Consider the following 16,248-nt stretch of genomic DNA (forward strand, 5'->3'; position numbering starts at 1 on the left):
TGCTGTCTACCTGAAACCTACATAACATTGTTAATCGGCTATACTCCAATAAAAATAGAACTTAAAAAAAAAAGTGAAAATTGCTCAGTCATGTCCTACTCTTTGCAATCCCAGGGACTATATAGTCCATGGAATTCTCCAGGCCAGAATACTGGAGTGGGTAGCCTTTCCCTTCTCCAGGGGATCTTCCCCAACCCAGAGATGGAACCCCAGTCTCCCGCATTGTGGGCAGACTGTTTACCAGCTGAGCCATAAGTGAAGCCTGAGAATATTGGTGTGGGTAGCCTATCCCTTCTCCAGCACATTTTCCCAACGCAGGGGTAAAACCAGGGACTCCTGCATTGCAGGCGCATCTTTACAAACTGAACTATGAGGGAAGCCTAAAAATAATAATAATAATAATAAATAGAAATAAATAAAAAGGAAAGGTAATATAATAATATAATTCTCTGTGCTACACAATATATCCTTGTTGCTTATCCATTAAAAAGGAAAAGAGAAAAAAAAAAAAAAAAAAGGAAAAGAGATAAGCAACCAGGAAACATTGTGTAGCAGATAGAATTATAGTGATTATCCTGTAATAACTTTTAATGGAGCATAATCTGTAAAAATAATGAATGACTATGCTGTACACTTGATAGTAGGATAATATTGTAAATAAACCATAATTCAATTTTAAAAAGATAAAAGTAATTAAACTTGCTAAGAAACTAGATCTCAATTTTTCCCACAGTTACACATTAGAGAAAAACCTGGAGAAATTTTTTCTTGAGAAAATTTCCTATAGAGAGTGTTGAGGAATAAAATCAACAATTAAGCAGAAGCCGAATATTGATTTGGAAATAAAATTAGAAAGATTACTTAAAACTTCACAATTTCTGCCTCATTACTGCCCTGTCTCCTTAAGTAAGAATAGTTGGAAGAGACTGACATACAGGCATAAACTGTTATACATGTCCTTTTATTTTGATTGTTCTGAGAATTTCTGTCATGAAAATATATCACAGTTGATCAAATTATTTTCATACATCTATAAATAAAGTCATCTCAGTTGAGACCTGTAACATCATTAAACAGAGTCAGTGCTTCCCTGCTGTACTCTTCCCAATTTCTGGATCACAAAATAATGCGGTTGAATTAAATAAGTGTTTAACCTTCTGTGTTTAGGGTGACAGTGTATCATGCAGCTATAGGTAATCATGTACTCCTCTATAGTTTACAGCCTCCATGTAGGTTGGATTATGTCAAAAATTTTGTTCAACAGAAATTCTGAGACAGTCCAGAGTGTAAGATATCTTGCCCCCACATAAGTCTTTTATTAACAAAACTGAAATTAAGAGGCCAAAGAGGGTAGAATTGGAGGATAGAAGAAACATGTGAGTAAGATCAGAACCAAATTCTTTGGATTTACAAAAGTGAATGTAAACAATTTGAATAGTCTATCAGCTCAAAATATTCTTTTACAGTCTTACTTGTCTGTATCTCTATTTAATGTATTTTTTTTTGGCTGTGCTGTCTGGCTCTGTGGTATCTTAGTTTCCTAGCCAGGGATTGAACCCGGACCCTCGAGAGTGAAAGTGCAGACTCTTCATCACTGAACTGCCACAGCATTCTGTATCTCTAAATAGTGTTCAGTGCTGGCCCTCACCATGGTTTCAGGTCCAGTGGCATTTCTAGGAACTTAGAAAGTGAGAAACATAGTAATTCTTGTCAATTAGCTCCAAAAATACTTCTGCAATTACTATTTAATAGTTTTCACTTGGTATAAGTTTGGTGACAGATAAGAAAAACAATACAAAAACTTTTTGTGAATTCTTCCTATTTCATTGGAGGAGGCAATGGCAACCCACTCCAGTACTCTTGCCTGGAAAATCCCATGGATGGCGGAGCCTGGTAGGCTGCAGTCCTTGGGGTCGCTAAGAGTTGGACGCGACTGAGCGGCTTCACTTTCCCTTTTCACTTTCATGCATTGGAGAAGGAAATGGCAACCCACTTCAGCGTTCTTGACTGGAGAATCCCAGGGATGGGGGAGGCTGGTTGGCTGCTATCTATGGGGTCACACAGAGTCAGACACGACTGAAGCAACTTAGTAGCGGCAGCAGCAGCATATTTCATTGGTATTACATCATAATATATCATGTTACAGTCTGTGAAAATAAGTATAGAAATCAAAAAGCTAAATAAAAAGGAAGAATTTTGAAACTCAATTTTCCATGACCAGAAATTGAGGGGAAAATAACAATAATGAACTAGAAAGATATTCCTGAGATTTTTTCAAGCTGACTCCACTTTGAACAATATTTTACAGTGATCTTTGACAGGTTATTCAATTGAATTATTAAATATCTTTGGAGTCAGAGTTCACAAAACTCTTTAGCTAAACCATTAGTTACATTACCTATATTAATTAGAACTCAGACTACTGTTTATTTTAATTACTTGCCTCTCTGCTTAGAGAAAAAAATCATGACATACTGCTTAAAAATGTCCTTTAACTCATATGTGAGTTTACATTTTCTTTCTTGTGGAGTCCATGGCCCTAAATTAAAATCCTTAAAGTGTAGCAGTTTAAGAAAACAGTTTAATTTAAAGTGTAATAATTTTTAAAAATTATTTTATTTTTTTGGCTGTGCCATGCAACATGTGGGATCTTAATTTCCTGATTAGGGACTGAACCTGTATCTTCTGCACTGGGAGCTTGGAGTCTTAACCACTGGGCCACCAGAGAAGTCCCTGAAACAGTATAATTTTATTATTTACATTATGATATGTTAACTTGCAGGGAACACATAGGTAAACATACTTAAGTACTATCCAACTATACGACGTATGAGTAATTGAGGCAAATTTCTGTATCTGATTTTATTCAAGAACACAAAAAATAGATAACAAATCATTTTTATCAACTGATATCTCCAAAACAAATTCAACAATCGAATTCAATGAGCAGTATCACAATTATTCTAGTTTTCCTTATATTATATAGGCATGCATTGTTTAACATGACTTTTGGACTTTTCCATTTATTATTCTTTTAGACAGTTCCTTTTGTTTCACAGATAGTAAATACTCTGACAAGCAGTATAATTCCATATCTCCAGTTTCTCATTGCCTGTTGATTTATGCCTGAGAAAATTCTCTAGATTTCTTCAAGTCATTGACTCCTTGAAATCACCCTCCTCAAGGCCCTCTTTACTTCCTTGTTCCTCAAAGATTAGATCAGTGGATTTAGCACAGGAGTGACCCCATTGAACATAAGGGCACTGATCTGATCCTGGTCCATGGAGCTACTTGAGGCAGGATGAATGTAAACAAAAACACCAGGGACGTGGAAAAGAACAACTACCACGAAGTGGGAGGCACACGTAGACAGTGCTTTACGAAGCATGCTGCAAGAGTGGGTCTTGAAGAAAAGGTAGATAATAATATAGAAATAGGACAGGAATGTTAGAAAGCATGCACCCGTAGCAATGGTGCCTGTGACATTATTGACCAGCCACCAGTTGAGCTCAGTGTTCCCACAGGCCAACTTGAGCAATGGCTTAATATCACAGAAGAAGTGATTAATCTGGTTGGAACCACAGAAGTTTAAGCGAGAGGTCATTACTGAGTGCAGAAGGGCATGGAAAAAACCAATGATCCAGACAGTGACAGCCATCTGGATACAGACTTGATGGTTCATGATAAGAGTATAATGAAGTGGTTTGCAGATAGCCACAAAGCGGTCAAAGCCCATCACGGCCAGCAACATGGCCTCTGTGCTGCCCATGAAGTGGAAGAAATGAAGCTGGCTTATGCAGCCCAAGAAAGAAATTGCTTTGTGTGTAGAGAGGAAGTTCTCCAGCATCTTTGGCAGACTCACTGTGGAGAAACAGATATCTATACATGCCAGGTTTCCCAGGAAAAAATACATAGGAGAATGGAGTCTTGGATCAGAGGTGACAACCATCAGGATGGCTCCATTCCCGGCCACATTGACAATGTAAATTGCAAGGAAAAGCACAAAGAGAACAGGCTGCAGTACTTGGATGTCTGTCACTGGCAGGAGGAGAAATTCAGTGACTGATGTTCGATTCAGCATCACTTGAAAGAAAAGACAAAATAACATGGAATGTGATCTCTGATGGGAACCGGAGTCCTGCTGAGAATTTTCTCATCCAGACAATAATATTTTGAGAGAGAGCATTGCTATTTAAATAGTCCCAGCATCACAGGTTGTACAATGTTTGTACCACTAGATTATTAAATATTGAAGTTACATGGTGTTTGTGGACCGTTACTCAAACACTTTTTAAAAATTAGATTTATCAATATTTTTCTTTCTTCCAGGGATTCAGAGCATGTTGCCAGCCTACCGTCTTCTCTAATAACACTTGTGTTTTATCATCCTAGGATCTAACAGAGAGTCAATTTTTAAATAGTCCACTACGCTGCTTTTTCTTAACAAAGTAAGAACTCATTTGATGTACTTAAGAGAAATAAACAAAGAGAGAAGAGTAAGAGCTCTAAGGAAATTGAATTAGAGATGCAAACCATGGAATGCTTTCTATAAAAAGGATACATTTTAAATTTGGGAAATCCTTGAAAGAGAAGAAAAAGATTTGATGTGACTAGAATTAAAAAGTGAATTCAGTAGGGAACTTTTCTAGCAATCCCATGGGATTCTCACCCTTATAGCTAGAAAAAATTTTGAGTAAATATCTACCCATTATTTCACCTTTATTGAAGGCTGGCTTCCAGGTATTCAGAGTAGCTTTCCTTGATAACCATGAATGTTTTTATATTATTAAACTTTATCACTCCTGCTTAAGAGATGCATGATATGCCAAATATCATTTTTGGTTCTCTACCCTCAAAACAAAATTATTTCAAAAATCCTTGGGGAAGAGAACCATTTCCTAACATCTAAAGATAATAGTAATCAGACTTTATGTACCAAATGATTTATTTCACTGCATCCTGAATATTTAAAGATCACATATTTACTCTGGAAAACACTTAGAGAAAGGCAATAAAAATGTAGGCAGTAAAGAGCCTTCATAATCCACAAACACAATGGGGAGTCCATCATAAGATAGGAAACTAGCCCGAAATCCTGGGCATTCAACTTCAATACTAGCAAGAAGGCAGACAATAAGTGCAACTCCCCAGCCTGTCTCCTGGCTCATTCTCCTACCTGTTTGAGTGTTCAAGTTCACTGCTAAGAAAGCTTACCAGGTTGACACTCCTGTAAAGTAAATAATAGAAAAACATTGAGAAAAATAAAGAGTAAAAATATATTTGAAGGGACAACTTATATTGGGACAAAGTATATAAGCTCTTCATCTTCCAAAACCTCTTCTTTCTGAAATTCTGCCTGTCTTTTATGTTCCACAGATCTTCAGACAAACCCTGAGAGAGAATATCCCTGGGGTTTGGGAGGCTCTTTCTCTACCTGCAGTATGAGAGAATTCTCCTTGGGGATCTCCTGTCTTGAGTTCCATTTTTGTTTTTTTTCAGCATTCTAATTTTCTTTCCTTACTGTACTTCTTTCTTAGTTTAAGAATCACAGACAGTATAGGTCTCAATGACCTACGTTTTCTTTTCCCCCCCAAACTTTAAACTTTCTTTTTTTAATTGGAGTTTAGCCAATTAACAATGTTGTGGTAGTTTCACATGAAGAGTGAAGGGACTCAGGTCATACAAGTAAATGTATCCATTCTTCTCTTCCAAATTCCCCTCGCATCCTGGCCGGCACATAACACTGAGTTCCGTGTGCCATGCAATAGGTTCTTGTTGGTTATACATTTTAAATATAGCAGTGTGTACACAACCATACCAAAGTCCCTAACTATCCCTTCCCCTGGCACCTGTAAGTTCATTTTCTAAGTTTGTGAGTCTCTTTCTGTTCCAGAAGTAGCTTAATTTGTATCATTTCTTTGAGAGTCCACTTACAGGGGATGTCATATGATACTTCTCACTCTCTGACTTCACTTAGTATCGCACTCTCTAAAATATTCTTTCACTTCCTGTGACAGAGGTATGGATACACTTTCTCATCTTGGGGACTGCTCTGGGAGAATTCTATATAAAATGGAAGGAAGTTGGGCCATGACAGTTAAGGAATGAGTGCCAGTCACATCCTATTGATCTGCACAGAAAGATGATTATCGTTTAGGTATTCTACTCATTTATTATTGTGGTTCTATGGAATGCAAACGAGAGGAATGAGGAGAAGCGGTATTGCTTTTGTTCCTTCTGAGTCTGACACTTCACTGTTGGTGTTTTTTTAAAAATTTGATTTGTTTATTTTTGGCTGCACTGAGTCTTCACTGCTGTGCGCGGCCTTTCTCCAGCTGTGGTGAGCCCAGGCTACTCCCTCGTTGTGGTGCACGGGCTTCTCATTGCGGTGGCGTCTCGGGTTGCAGAGCATGGGCTCTAGAGGATGCGGGCTTCAGTAGTTGTGGTTCGCAGGCTCTAGAGCTTGGGATCAAGAGTTGTGGCACACGGGATTAGCTGCTCAGCAGCATATATGATCTTCCTGGACCAGTAATCAAACCCGTGTCCCCTGCATTGGCAGGCAGATTCTTAAGCACTGGAACACCAGGGCTCTTGTACTGTTGGTATTAACACACAAATATTTTTTTTTATTTTGGTGTCCCAGACCTCACACTTCTCCCTAGGAGAATGAGGCTGATATCGCCAATGTGTGTCTTCTTCACTTCTTGCTCTCTGCTTTAGTAGTAGTATCGTATCTGCTTCATCCAAGGAATATCTATATGCAATCCAACATCTATCCAGGCTTTCTAATTGCCATTACAAATGCAATGTACTTTGTCCACCTTTCAATTGTGTTTCATTTTTGCCGAAGTTCATAATATATTCATCACATTAATAATTTCTTAATTATTAATTTCATCAGCAGCTTAACAGGCTCACTGTCTCTACCCTCAATTACTAATGCCCATGCCATCAGCATCCATGCCATCGGCATCTGAAATATATTTTGAAAAGATAAGTGTATACATATAGCTGATTCATCTGGCTGTACAGCAGAAACTAATACAACATTGTAAAGCAATTATACTCCAATAATAAAAAAATCTGCATTCAAGGAGAGCCACCATTGTGGCTCCTTTCCAGTCTCCTTGGCTGGTTACTGCTCTTCCTCCTTATTATCCACTTTTGTGCGTCTCCTCTTCTCTGTCTTCTAGTTCTGTGCTTTATATATCTATAAACAGATAACTCTCAAGTTATACTTCTAATTTCAACTTATTTTCCTAACTCTGGCTTACATATTTAACTTCCAACTAGGCAGTTCTACAGTAGCTGTCTTAACCATTAAGATATTTTCTTTCAGCTGGCTTGATTTACATACTGCATTGGAAACAGATACACAAATCAAATAGACTGTCAACCTTATGCAGTCCACCAAGTGCAGAACTTGAACTCTCTATAGTCCACTTTGAAAGCTGATCCATTTGCCAAATGACAGCTTCAACACTTGCCTCTGGCTACCCCAATCTCTATAAACAATGACCTTGGAATTCTCCATTCTATCCAATGATACTGGTGAGTAGATGGAAAGAGCAAAGGAGCCAGGGCCTTGGAATACACTGATGAGACCAGATAAAAATAATGTAGTTTAGAAGCTGGGCATTATCAAGCTTTATCTCTCTTGAACCAGAAGGATTTTGAGGAAGAAATTATTTTGGCCTTAGAGATCAGTTCCCAGAGTTACTCATTAGAGAAAAACCTGGAGGAATTTTTTCTTGAGAAAATTTCCTATAGATAGGGCTGAGGAATAAAATCAATATACAGGAGTCTAACACTGATTTGGACATAAAATCAGAAAGATTACTTAAAACTTACAATTTCTGTTTAGTCACTGCCCTGTCTCCTTATATAAGAATAGCTCGAAGTGACTGCCATACGGTCATAACACATTATATGTGTCTTTTTATTTTTATTGTTCTGAGAACATTTGTCATACAAATACACTGAATTTTAACAAAGTATTTCATTCATCTGTTGATAAAGTCATCTCAGTTGAGACCTGAAACATTAGAGTCAGTGCTTTTCTGTTGTCCTTTCCCCAATTTCTGAATTACCGAATAATGCAGTTTAATTAAATAGGTGTTTAACCATCTGTGTTTAGGGTGACAGCGTGTCATAGAGCAATAGGTACCATGTGCTCCTCTACAGTTTACAGCCTCTACGAAGCTTGGATTATGTCAAAAATTCTGTTCAATAGAAATTCTGTCCTAGACAGTGCAGGATGTAAGATGCCTTCTTCCACACACATTCTTTTCTAAACAAAATTGGAATCAAAAGACCAAATAAGGTAGAGTTGGAAGATGGAAGAACCATGTGAGTTAAGGTTAGAACCAAATTTCTTGGGTTTACAAAAGTGAATGTAAAAAATTTGAGCAGTCTGTCTGTGATCTCAAAATATCCTTTTATAGTCTTATCTGTCTGTATCTCTATTTTATTTATTTATTATTCCTATTTTTTAATTTATTGACTGTGTTACCTATTTTGTGAGATCTTAGTTCCCCAACCAGGAATTGAACCTGTGCCTTCAGCAGGGAGTCCTAAACACTGGACACCAGGGATTCTGTATCTCTAAATAGTTGTAAGTATCGGCACCCACCATGGTTTCAGATTCAGTGGCACATCTAGAAACGTAGAAAGTGAGGAACATAGTGATTCTTGCCTATTAGCCTCCAAACATACTTCAGCAATTACTGTTTAATAACTTTCACTTAGTATAGCTTGGTGACAGGTAAGGAAAGCAAAACAAAATTTTTATGAATTCTTTATATTTCACTGGAAATACATCATATTATATCACATTACAATCTGCGAAAATAATATAGAAATCAAAGAACAAAATAAATGATAGGGAAAGTTTTGAAGCTCAATGTTCATGACCAAAAATTGAGGGGAAGATAACATGCTAAACGCTAAAAATGTATTCCTGAGATTTTTTTCAAACTGACTATACTTTTACCAATATTTTACAGTAATTTTTGACAGGTTGTCAGTTGACTTATAATGCATCTTTGCAGTCAGAGTTCACAAAACTCTAGATAAATCATTGGTTACTTTACCTCTGTTAACTAGAACTAACAGCAATAGTTGTTTTAATTACTTGCCTCCCCGCTTAGAGAAAAAGAAATCACGACATACTGATTAAAAATGCCCTTTCACTCATGTATGAGTTAATATTTACTTTTCCATTTTTGCCCATGATCCTAAATTCAAATCCTTGAAGTATAATGGCACAATAATTTTATTGTTCACATTATAATATGTTAACTTGCAGGAAACACACAGATAAACTGGCCTAAGCACTTTCCAGCTATACAGTGTATGAGTAACTGAGGCAAATTTCTGTACCTGATTTTATTTAAGAGCACAAACATGACAGATCATTTGTATCAACCAATATCTCCCAAACAAATTCAGCTTTCAGATTCCATGAATAGTGTACATATGTTCAAATTTCCCTTATATTACCTAGAAATGCATTGTTTAACACAACTTACTGGACTTTTTCATTTATTTTTTCTTTATACTATTCCTTCTGTTTCATAGGCTTCTCAGGTAGGACTAGTGGTAAAGAACCACCTGCTAATGCAGGAGACATAAGAGATGTGAGTTCAATCCCCGAGTCTGGAAGACTCCGTGGAAGAGGAAATGGCAACCCACTCCAGTATTCTTGCTTGGAGAATCCCATGGACAAAGGAACCCAATAAGGTACAGTCCAAGGGTCGCAAAGAGTCAGACACAACTGAAGCAACTTAGCACACACGCACTCTGTTTTACAAAGAGTAAACAATTTGAGAAGCAGCATAAACTTGCTATGGAGAAGGCAATGGCACCCCACTCCAGTACTGTTGCCGGGAAAATCCCATGGATGGAGGAACCTAGTAGGCTCTCGAGTTTCTCATTACCTATTTATTTATGCCTCCAAAGAGTTCTTCAGATATCTTCAAGTCAGAGCCTCCTTCACATCACCCTCCTCAAGGTCCCTTTTACTTCCTTGTTCCTCAAAGTATAGATCAGTGGATTTAGCACAGGAGTGACCACACTGTACATAATGGCAATGATCTGATCCTGATCCATGGAGCTACTTGAGGCTGGATGAATGTAAACAAAATCAACAGGGACAAAGAAGAGAACAACTACCGAGAAATGGGAGGTACACGTAGACAGTGCTTTATGAAGCATGCTGCAAGAATGGGTCTTGAAGAAAAGATAGACAATAATATAGAAATAGGACAGGAATGTTAGAAAGAATGAGCCCATGGCAATGGTGCCTGTGACAGTATTGAGCAGCCACTCATTGAGCTCAACGGTCCCACAGGCCAATTCCAGCCATGGCTTAACATCACAGAAGAAGTGATGGATATGGTTGGAACCACAGAAGTTTAAGCGAGAGGTCATTACTGAGTGCAGCAGGGCATGGAAAAAACCAGTGATCCAGTCAGTGACAGCCATCTGGATACAGACTTGATGATTCATGGTAAGAGTATAATGAAGTGGTTTACAGATAGCCACAAAGCGGTCAAAGCCCATCATGGCCAGCAACATGGACTCTGTGCTGCCCAGGAAGTGGAAGAAATGAAGCTGGCTTATGCATCCTAAGAAAGAAATTGTTTTGTGGGTAGAGAGGAAGTTCCCCATCATCTTTGGCAGAGTCACTGTGAAGTAGCAGATATCCAGACATGACAGGTTTCCCAGGAAAAAATACATAGGAGAATGGAGTCTTGAATCAGAGATGACAACCATCAGGATAGCTCCATTTCCAGCCAAGCTGACAATGTAAGTTGCAAGGAAAATCACAAAGAGAACAGGCTGCAGTTCTTGGATGTCTGTCACTCCCAGGAGGAGAAATTCAGTGACTGAGGTTATATTCAGCATCACTTGAAAGAAAAGAGAAAATAACATATGGAATGCTATCTCTGATGGGAACCAGTGTCCCGCAGCTGAGGATTTTCCCATCTAGACAATAATATTTTGAGGAAGAGCAGTGATGTTTTAAATAGTCTGAGCATCACAGATTATAGAATATTTGGACCACTAGATTATTAAATATTAACATTATATGCCATTTATGGACTGTTACTCAAACACTTTTGTTTTTTATTTGACATATCTTTTCAAATATATATATACCTCTTTTCAAGAGAAAATCTTTTCTTTTTTCCAGGGATTCAGAGCAAATTGCCAGCCTACCATCTTTTCTGATAAAGACTTGTCTTTTTTCATCGTAAGATCTAACAGAGGGTAAATTGTTAAGCTCTCCACCACACTACTGTCTCTTGACTTAGTACAAAATCATTTGATGGGTTTTTAACCTAAGAAAAATTGACAGTGAGGGAATAATAAGAGCTATAAAGAACTCTCAATGGAGATGTAAACATTAGAGTGCTTGCTATTAAAAGGAATCATTCAATATTTGGGAAACTCATGAAAGGAGAAGACAAAGATATGATGTGACTAGAATAAAAAAGTGAATTTAGTAGGGAACATTTCTAGAAATCCCATGAGATTATCACCTTTAAATGTAGTGAGAATTTTGAGAAATTATTTGATATTAATACACGTTTATCGAAGGCTGGCTTTAAGGAATTAAGAGTAACTTTCCTTGATAGCCATGTATATATTGTATATGGTTAAACTTAATCATTCTTGGTTATGGTACACATATGCCAAGCATTGCTTTTGGTTCTCTACTTACAAAACAAAATTGTATCACAAATTCACTTGGGGTAAAAAACTTCTTCCTAACGTTTAAAAAAAAGAGCAATCAGACTTTCTGTACTAAATACTTATTTCACTGCATCCTGAATATTTATCAACTATATATTTACTTTGAAAAATATCTAGAGATATGGCAATAAAAATGTAGCTAGTAAAAAGTCTTCGTAATCCACAAACACAATATCCATCATAAGATAGGAATTCAGCTCTAAATCCTTGGCATGTAAATTTAATACAGACAGGAAGACAGAGAAGATGGGCAACTCTCCAGCCTGTCTCCTGGTTCATTCTCCCACCTGATTGACTGCTCAAATCCACAGTTAAGAAGGCTTCTCAGGTTGACATTCCTGAAAAGTAAATAGTAGAAAAAATTTTAAATAAATAGAGTAGAAAAGTATTTGACATGATAGCTTATATTGGAATTACAGTATAAGATCTTCACCTGCTGAAATCTCTTCTTTCTAAAATTTTGCCTGTCTTTCATGATCCACAGATCTTCAGATACACAAACCCTGTGAGAGAGTGTCCCTGGGGTTTGGGAGGATTATTGAAAGAATAAACAAGTTACCTTTCTATACTTGCAATATAAGAAAATTCTCCTTGGAGGATTCCTATCTTGAGTCCCATTTTTTTCATTGGTCCTATTTTCTTTCCTTATTATGTTTCTTTCTCAGGTTCAGAACCATAGACAGTACAGTTTCAAGAGCCTCAGGAATTCTTAAATTACCTTTCATTTCCTGGGACAGAAAGATGGATATACTTTCTCATCTTGGGGACTTCCCTGGAAAAGCTTTGTATAAAATGCTAGGAAATTGGGCAATGACAATTAAGGAATGAGGGCCAGTCATATCCCATGGATCCATACAGAAAGATGATTATCTTTTAAATATTCTACTAATTTTTTACTGTGGTTCTATGGAAAACAAAAAAAAGAAAGAGGGAGAAGTAGTATTGCTTTTGTTCTTTCTAAATCTGACTCTTCAAAGTTAGTAATAATGTTAAAATGTTTTCTTTAATTTTGGGATCCCCCAAATTCTATTTCTCTCTATGAGAATGAGACTTGTCTCTCCAAAGTATCTTCACTTCTTGCTGTATCATTTGTGTTCAGTTGCTCAAGTCATGTCTGGCCCTTTAGGCCCCAATGGACCCAGCAGTCTCCTCTGTGCGTGGGATTTTCCCAGCAAGAACACTAGAGTGGGTTGTCATGCCCTCCTCCAGGGGTCTCTCTGACCTAGGGCTCAAACCTGCATTTCCTGCATTGCAGGCAGTTTCCTTACCTGCTGGGGCATTGGGGAAGCCCTACTGTATCTTTGGTGCAAAAGTAATTGCGGTTTTTGCATTGTTGTTTGATATTGTAATGCATTCTTAAATTAGTGTCCTCAGCTGGTAAAGAATCCACCTGCAATGTGGGAGACCTGGGTTTGATCCTTGGGTTGGGCAGATACCCTGAAGAAGGGAAAGGCTACCCACTCCAACAGTCTGGTCTGGAGAATTACAAATAAATAAACACTTATCATTGGGAATTTTTAGTTGTATTCAATTTTTTTTTCTATAAAAGTATTATTTATATTCAGAATTTACCTTGATACATTCTTTATGGATTGATTGCTGTGCCTAACACATTGATATTTTAAAAATTATTTAAAGCTGAATGCACTTTACTTTTTCATTTTAACGTTTAATGTAGAAAATTTTAAACATTCAGAAAAATGCAGACAGTGGTGTAAAACCCTCCTGTAGCTATCATCCTGCTTTGACATCAACATTTTGCCAATATTGTGCCAAATATCTAGATTTCCTTTTTTTCTGGAATAATTTAAAGAAAGTTTTAGACATTGTGTATGTATTGTTTTATATAAACTATGCAATCATTCATTTCAAATGTAAATATTTATTATACTCTCAAATTTATGAAGACATTTTTATAAAACATAACCACCATGCCATTATGATATTTCCCACAATTATCAACATAGCACAAAAACACAAAGAAGTAGAAGATTCTGTAAAATGAGGTATTGAAAATGAAAAAATGCATAGAATCAGTTTCCAATCTCTTATTCATGGTGATAGTACTGGACGTATTGATGGGGAAAGAGCTGAAGATGGTAATTTGTAATGTGATGCTAATGACAAAAAAATGATACTGACTATAGTAAAGCTGATGGTGAGAATCTTCATTATTAAACCAGTGATAGCCATGGAAATGATGGTCAAAATGGTGGTAATGATGAGAACAGATGACTAAGTTTCAATACTATTAGTGTTATAAGTCAACTTTAAAGAACAGCTCATCCAATCCACTGTTAAGTATACTATATTTAGCTAATACCTCATTATATATATTATAATATAATATTTATGGTATTCATATATATATATATATATATATATATGAGAAGGAAATGGCAACCCACTCCAGTATTCTTGCCTGGAGGATACCATAGACAGAGGAGCCTAGAGGGCTACAGTCCACGGGGTTGCAAAAGTCCTGCACGACTTAGTGACTAAACCACGACAACCTGAAGTGGGCTTCCCTAGTGGATCAGACTGCCTGCAAATGCAGGAGACCCAGATACGATCCTTGGGTCAGGAAGATCCTCTGGAGAAGGGAATGACAACTCACTCCAGTATTTTTGCCTGGAGAATTCCATGGACAAGTGGAGCCTGATGGGCTACAGTCCATGGGGTCACAAAGAGTTGGACACAACTGAGTGACTAACAATTTCACTTTGATATATTACTGATATATTTTGATATAATAATATAGATAATATATAATATATGAACCTAGAGCTAGCAGTTAAAGTGAGTTCTAACAACTAGTTCTCCTAATTTCTATTTAGTGTTCTTTATGCTATAGCATATCTATACTGTGCAATAGCCTCACTTTATCAGTGTGGTGTTGAAGAGTGTGATTTTTTCCCCCCAAAACACTTGTTTCTTGGAATTATTCCTAATGCCATGAGCTCTCTATGCCCAGAATCCTTTTCAGGAAACTCTCCACATCCTTATTTCTTAGACTATAAATGAAAGGCTTGAGAGTGGGGGTGACCAGGGCATACGTGACAGCAGCACCCATCTCCCCAGAGGCATGAGAAGCTGACGGGGACTTCAGGTAGGTGGCAAAGACCGAGCTGTAGAAGAGGATGACCATGGAGAGGTGGGAGCTGCATGTGGCCAGGGCTTTCTTTTTGCCCTGTGCTGATGGGACCCGAGCTACAGCAAGGAAAATATGGGCATAGGAGCTTATGATGCAGGGAAGAGGGCTGATTCCCAAGAGTCCTGTCAAAACCATCGTCAGGTCCTCATTGAGGTGGGTATCAGAGCAGGAAAGTCTAAAGAGTGGTCTGAAATCACAGAAAAAGGGGGGAATTTCTTGATTAGTCTAGAATGAGAGCTGGGATAGCAACAGGGCATGGACAAGAGAGATAGAGTGGGCCACTCCCCATGACTCACCCACCAGCAGTGCACATCTGCAAGGAGTCATTAGGAGTGCATAGTGCAGGGGATGGCAGATGGCAGCATAGTGGTCAATAGCCATGGCAGTCAAAAGCAGGTTGTCCATATCAGCAAAAACTGCAAAGAAATTTAACTGGGCCAGACAATCAGAGAAGGAGATCAATCTGCTGCTGGTCCACAAAGTCTCCAGCATTTAGCGGGCTGTGGTGGTAGTGAAGCAGAGGTCGACCAGGGAGAGCTGGCTGAGGAAGTACATGGGGGTATGGAGGTGGATGTCAGTGCCAGTAGTCAGCAGCAGTAGTGAGTTTCCCCTGAGACTCAGCAAGTAGAGGGCCAGGAAGAGACCAAAGAGGAGCTGTGGTTTGTCTGGGTCATTGGACAGTCCTGAGAGGACAAAGTCAGGGTTCTTGCTGCAGTTCATTTCAGGTCTTGATTGGTTACAAGAAAAGAATCAGTATGAAGAGAATTCACTACAGTTAGCTAGAACCTTGGATCCTTTCTCTTGGCAATGGGTTTTACTTATACCACCAATGTGAAGAATGGATAAACAACTAAAATAGCAATGGGGAGGACAAGGGTTGTACCTCACAAAAGATGGTCAAATTAAGGAGACATCAAGGTAAGAGAATGAAAGAAACCACAAAGACATCCTGGAGTTACGAACGCATAACGAGTTTTCTTAATAAAATTTTGTGTGATTGGTATTTAACTACTTGCTTGTGGATCTGTTTTCTTCTCAAGATCATGAGTCTTTCAAGGCAGAAGTGATGTTTCAATACTTAGCTCAGTGGCTGGCACATAGAAGGGGCTCAATAAATACTCCCACCCACACTCACAGTGACTATTCTAGTTCAAGGTTTGTGACTAGCTGGAGAACTGTTATCCTCCTAACTATTTTAACATGGATCTTGCCCCATCCAATATGTTCTCCATACTGTGATCAATGAGATCCTTAAAAAAAAAAAATCTCATGTCACTTCTTTATTTAAAAATTGATCTCTACCCATGGAACTCTGCTCAAAAATATGTGGCAGC

The 16,248-nt window shown here is 37.9% G+C and overlaps 2 protein-coding genes and 1 pseudogene across 2 annotated transcripts; all 3 read right to left on the bottom strand.

The window, feature by feature from the left end:
* Nucleotides 1-3,214: 3,214 nt before the first annotated feature.
* LOC139178917 (olfactory receptor 12D1-like) lies at nt 3,215-4,081 on the bottom strand. Its single transcript, XM_070777719.1, has one exon. The coding sequence runs from the start codon at nt 4,079-4,081 to the stop codon at nt 3,215-3,217; it is 867 nt and encodes a 288-aa protein (XP_070633820.1).
* Nucleotides 4,082-9,993: 5,912 nt separating this feature from the next.
* On the bottom strand, nt 9,994-10,908 carry LOC139178895 (olfactory receptor 12D1-like). The gene has a single exon (XM_070777701.1). The coding sequence runs from the start codon at nt 10,906-10,908 to the stop codon at nt 9,994-9,996; it is 915 nt and encodes a 304-aa protein (XP_070633802.1).
* Nucleotides 10,909-14,707: 3,799 nt separating this feature from the next.
* Nucleotides 14,708-15,634, bottom strand: LOC139178896 (olfactory receptor 1f45-like; annotated as a pseudogene).
* Between the last annotated feature and the right edge of the window lie 614 nt (nt 15,635-16,248).

This window comes from Bos indicus, chromosome 23 (genome assembly GCF_029378745.1).
Source record: "Bos indicus isolate NIAB-ARS_2022 breed Sahiwal x Tharparkar chromosome 23, NIAB-ARS_B.indTharparkar_mat_pri_1.0, whole genome shotgun sequence".
In the NCBI taxonomy this organism is placed as follows: domain Eukaryota; kingdom Metazoa; phylum Chordata; class Mammalia; order Artiodactyla; family Bovidae; genus Bos; species Bos indicus.

Coding starts and splice junctions, on each gene's coding strand:
- LOC139178917 (XM_070777719.1), bottom strand. CDS start 4,081: ATGCTGAATCGAACATCAGTCACTGAATTTCTCCTCCTGCCAGTGACA.
- LOC139178895 (XM_070777701.1), bottom strand. CDS start 10,908: ATGCTGAATATAACCTCAGTCACTGAATTTCTCCTCCTGGGAGTGACA.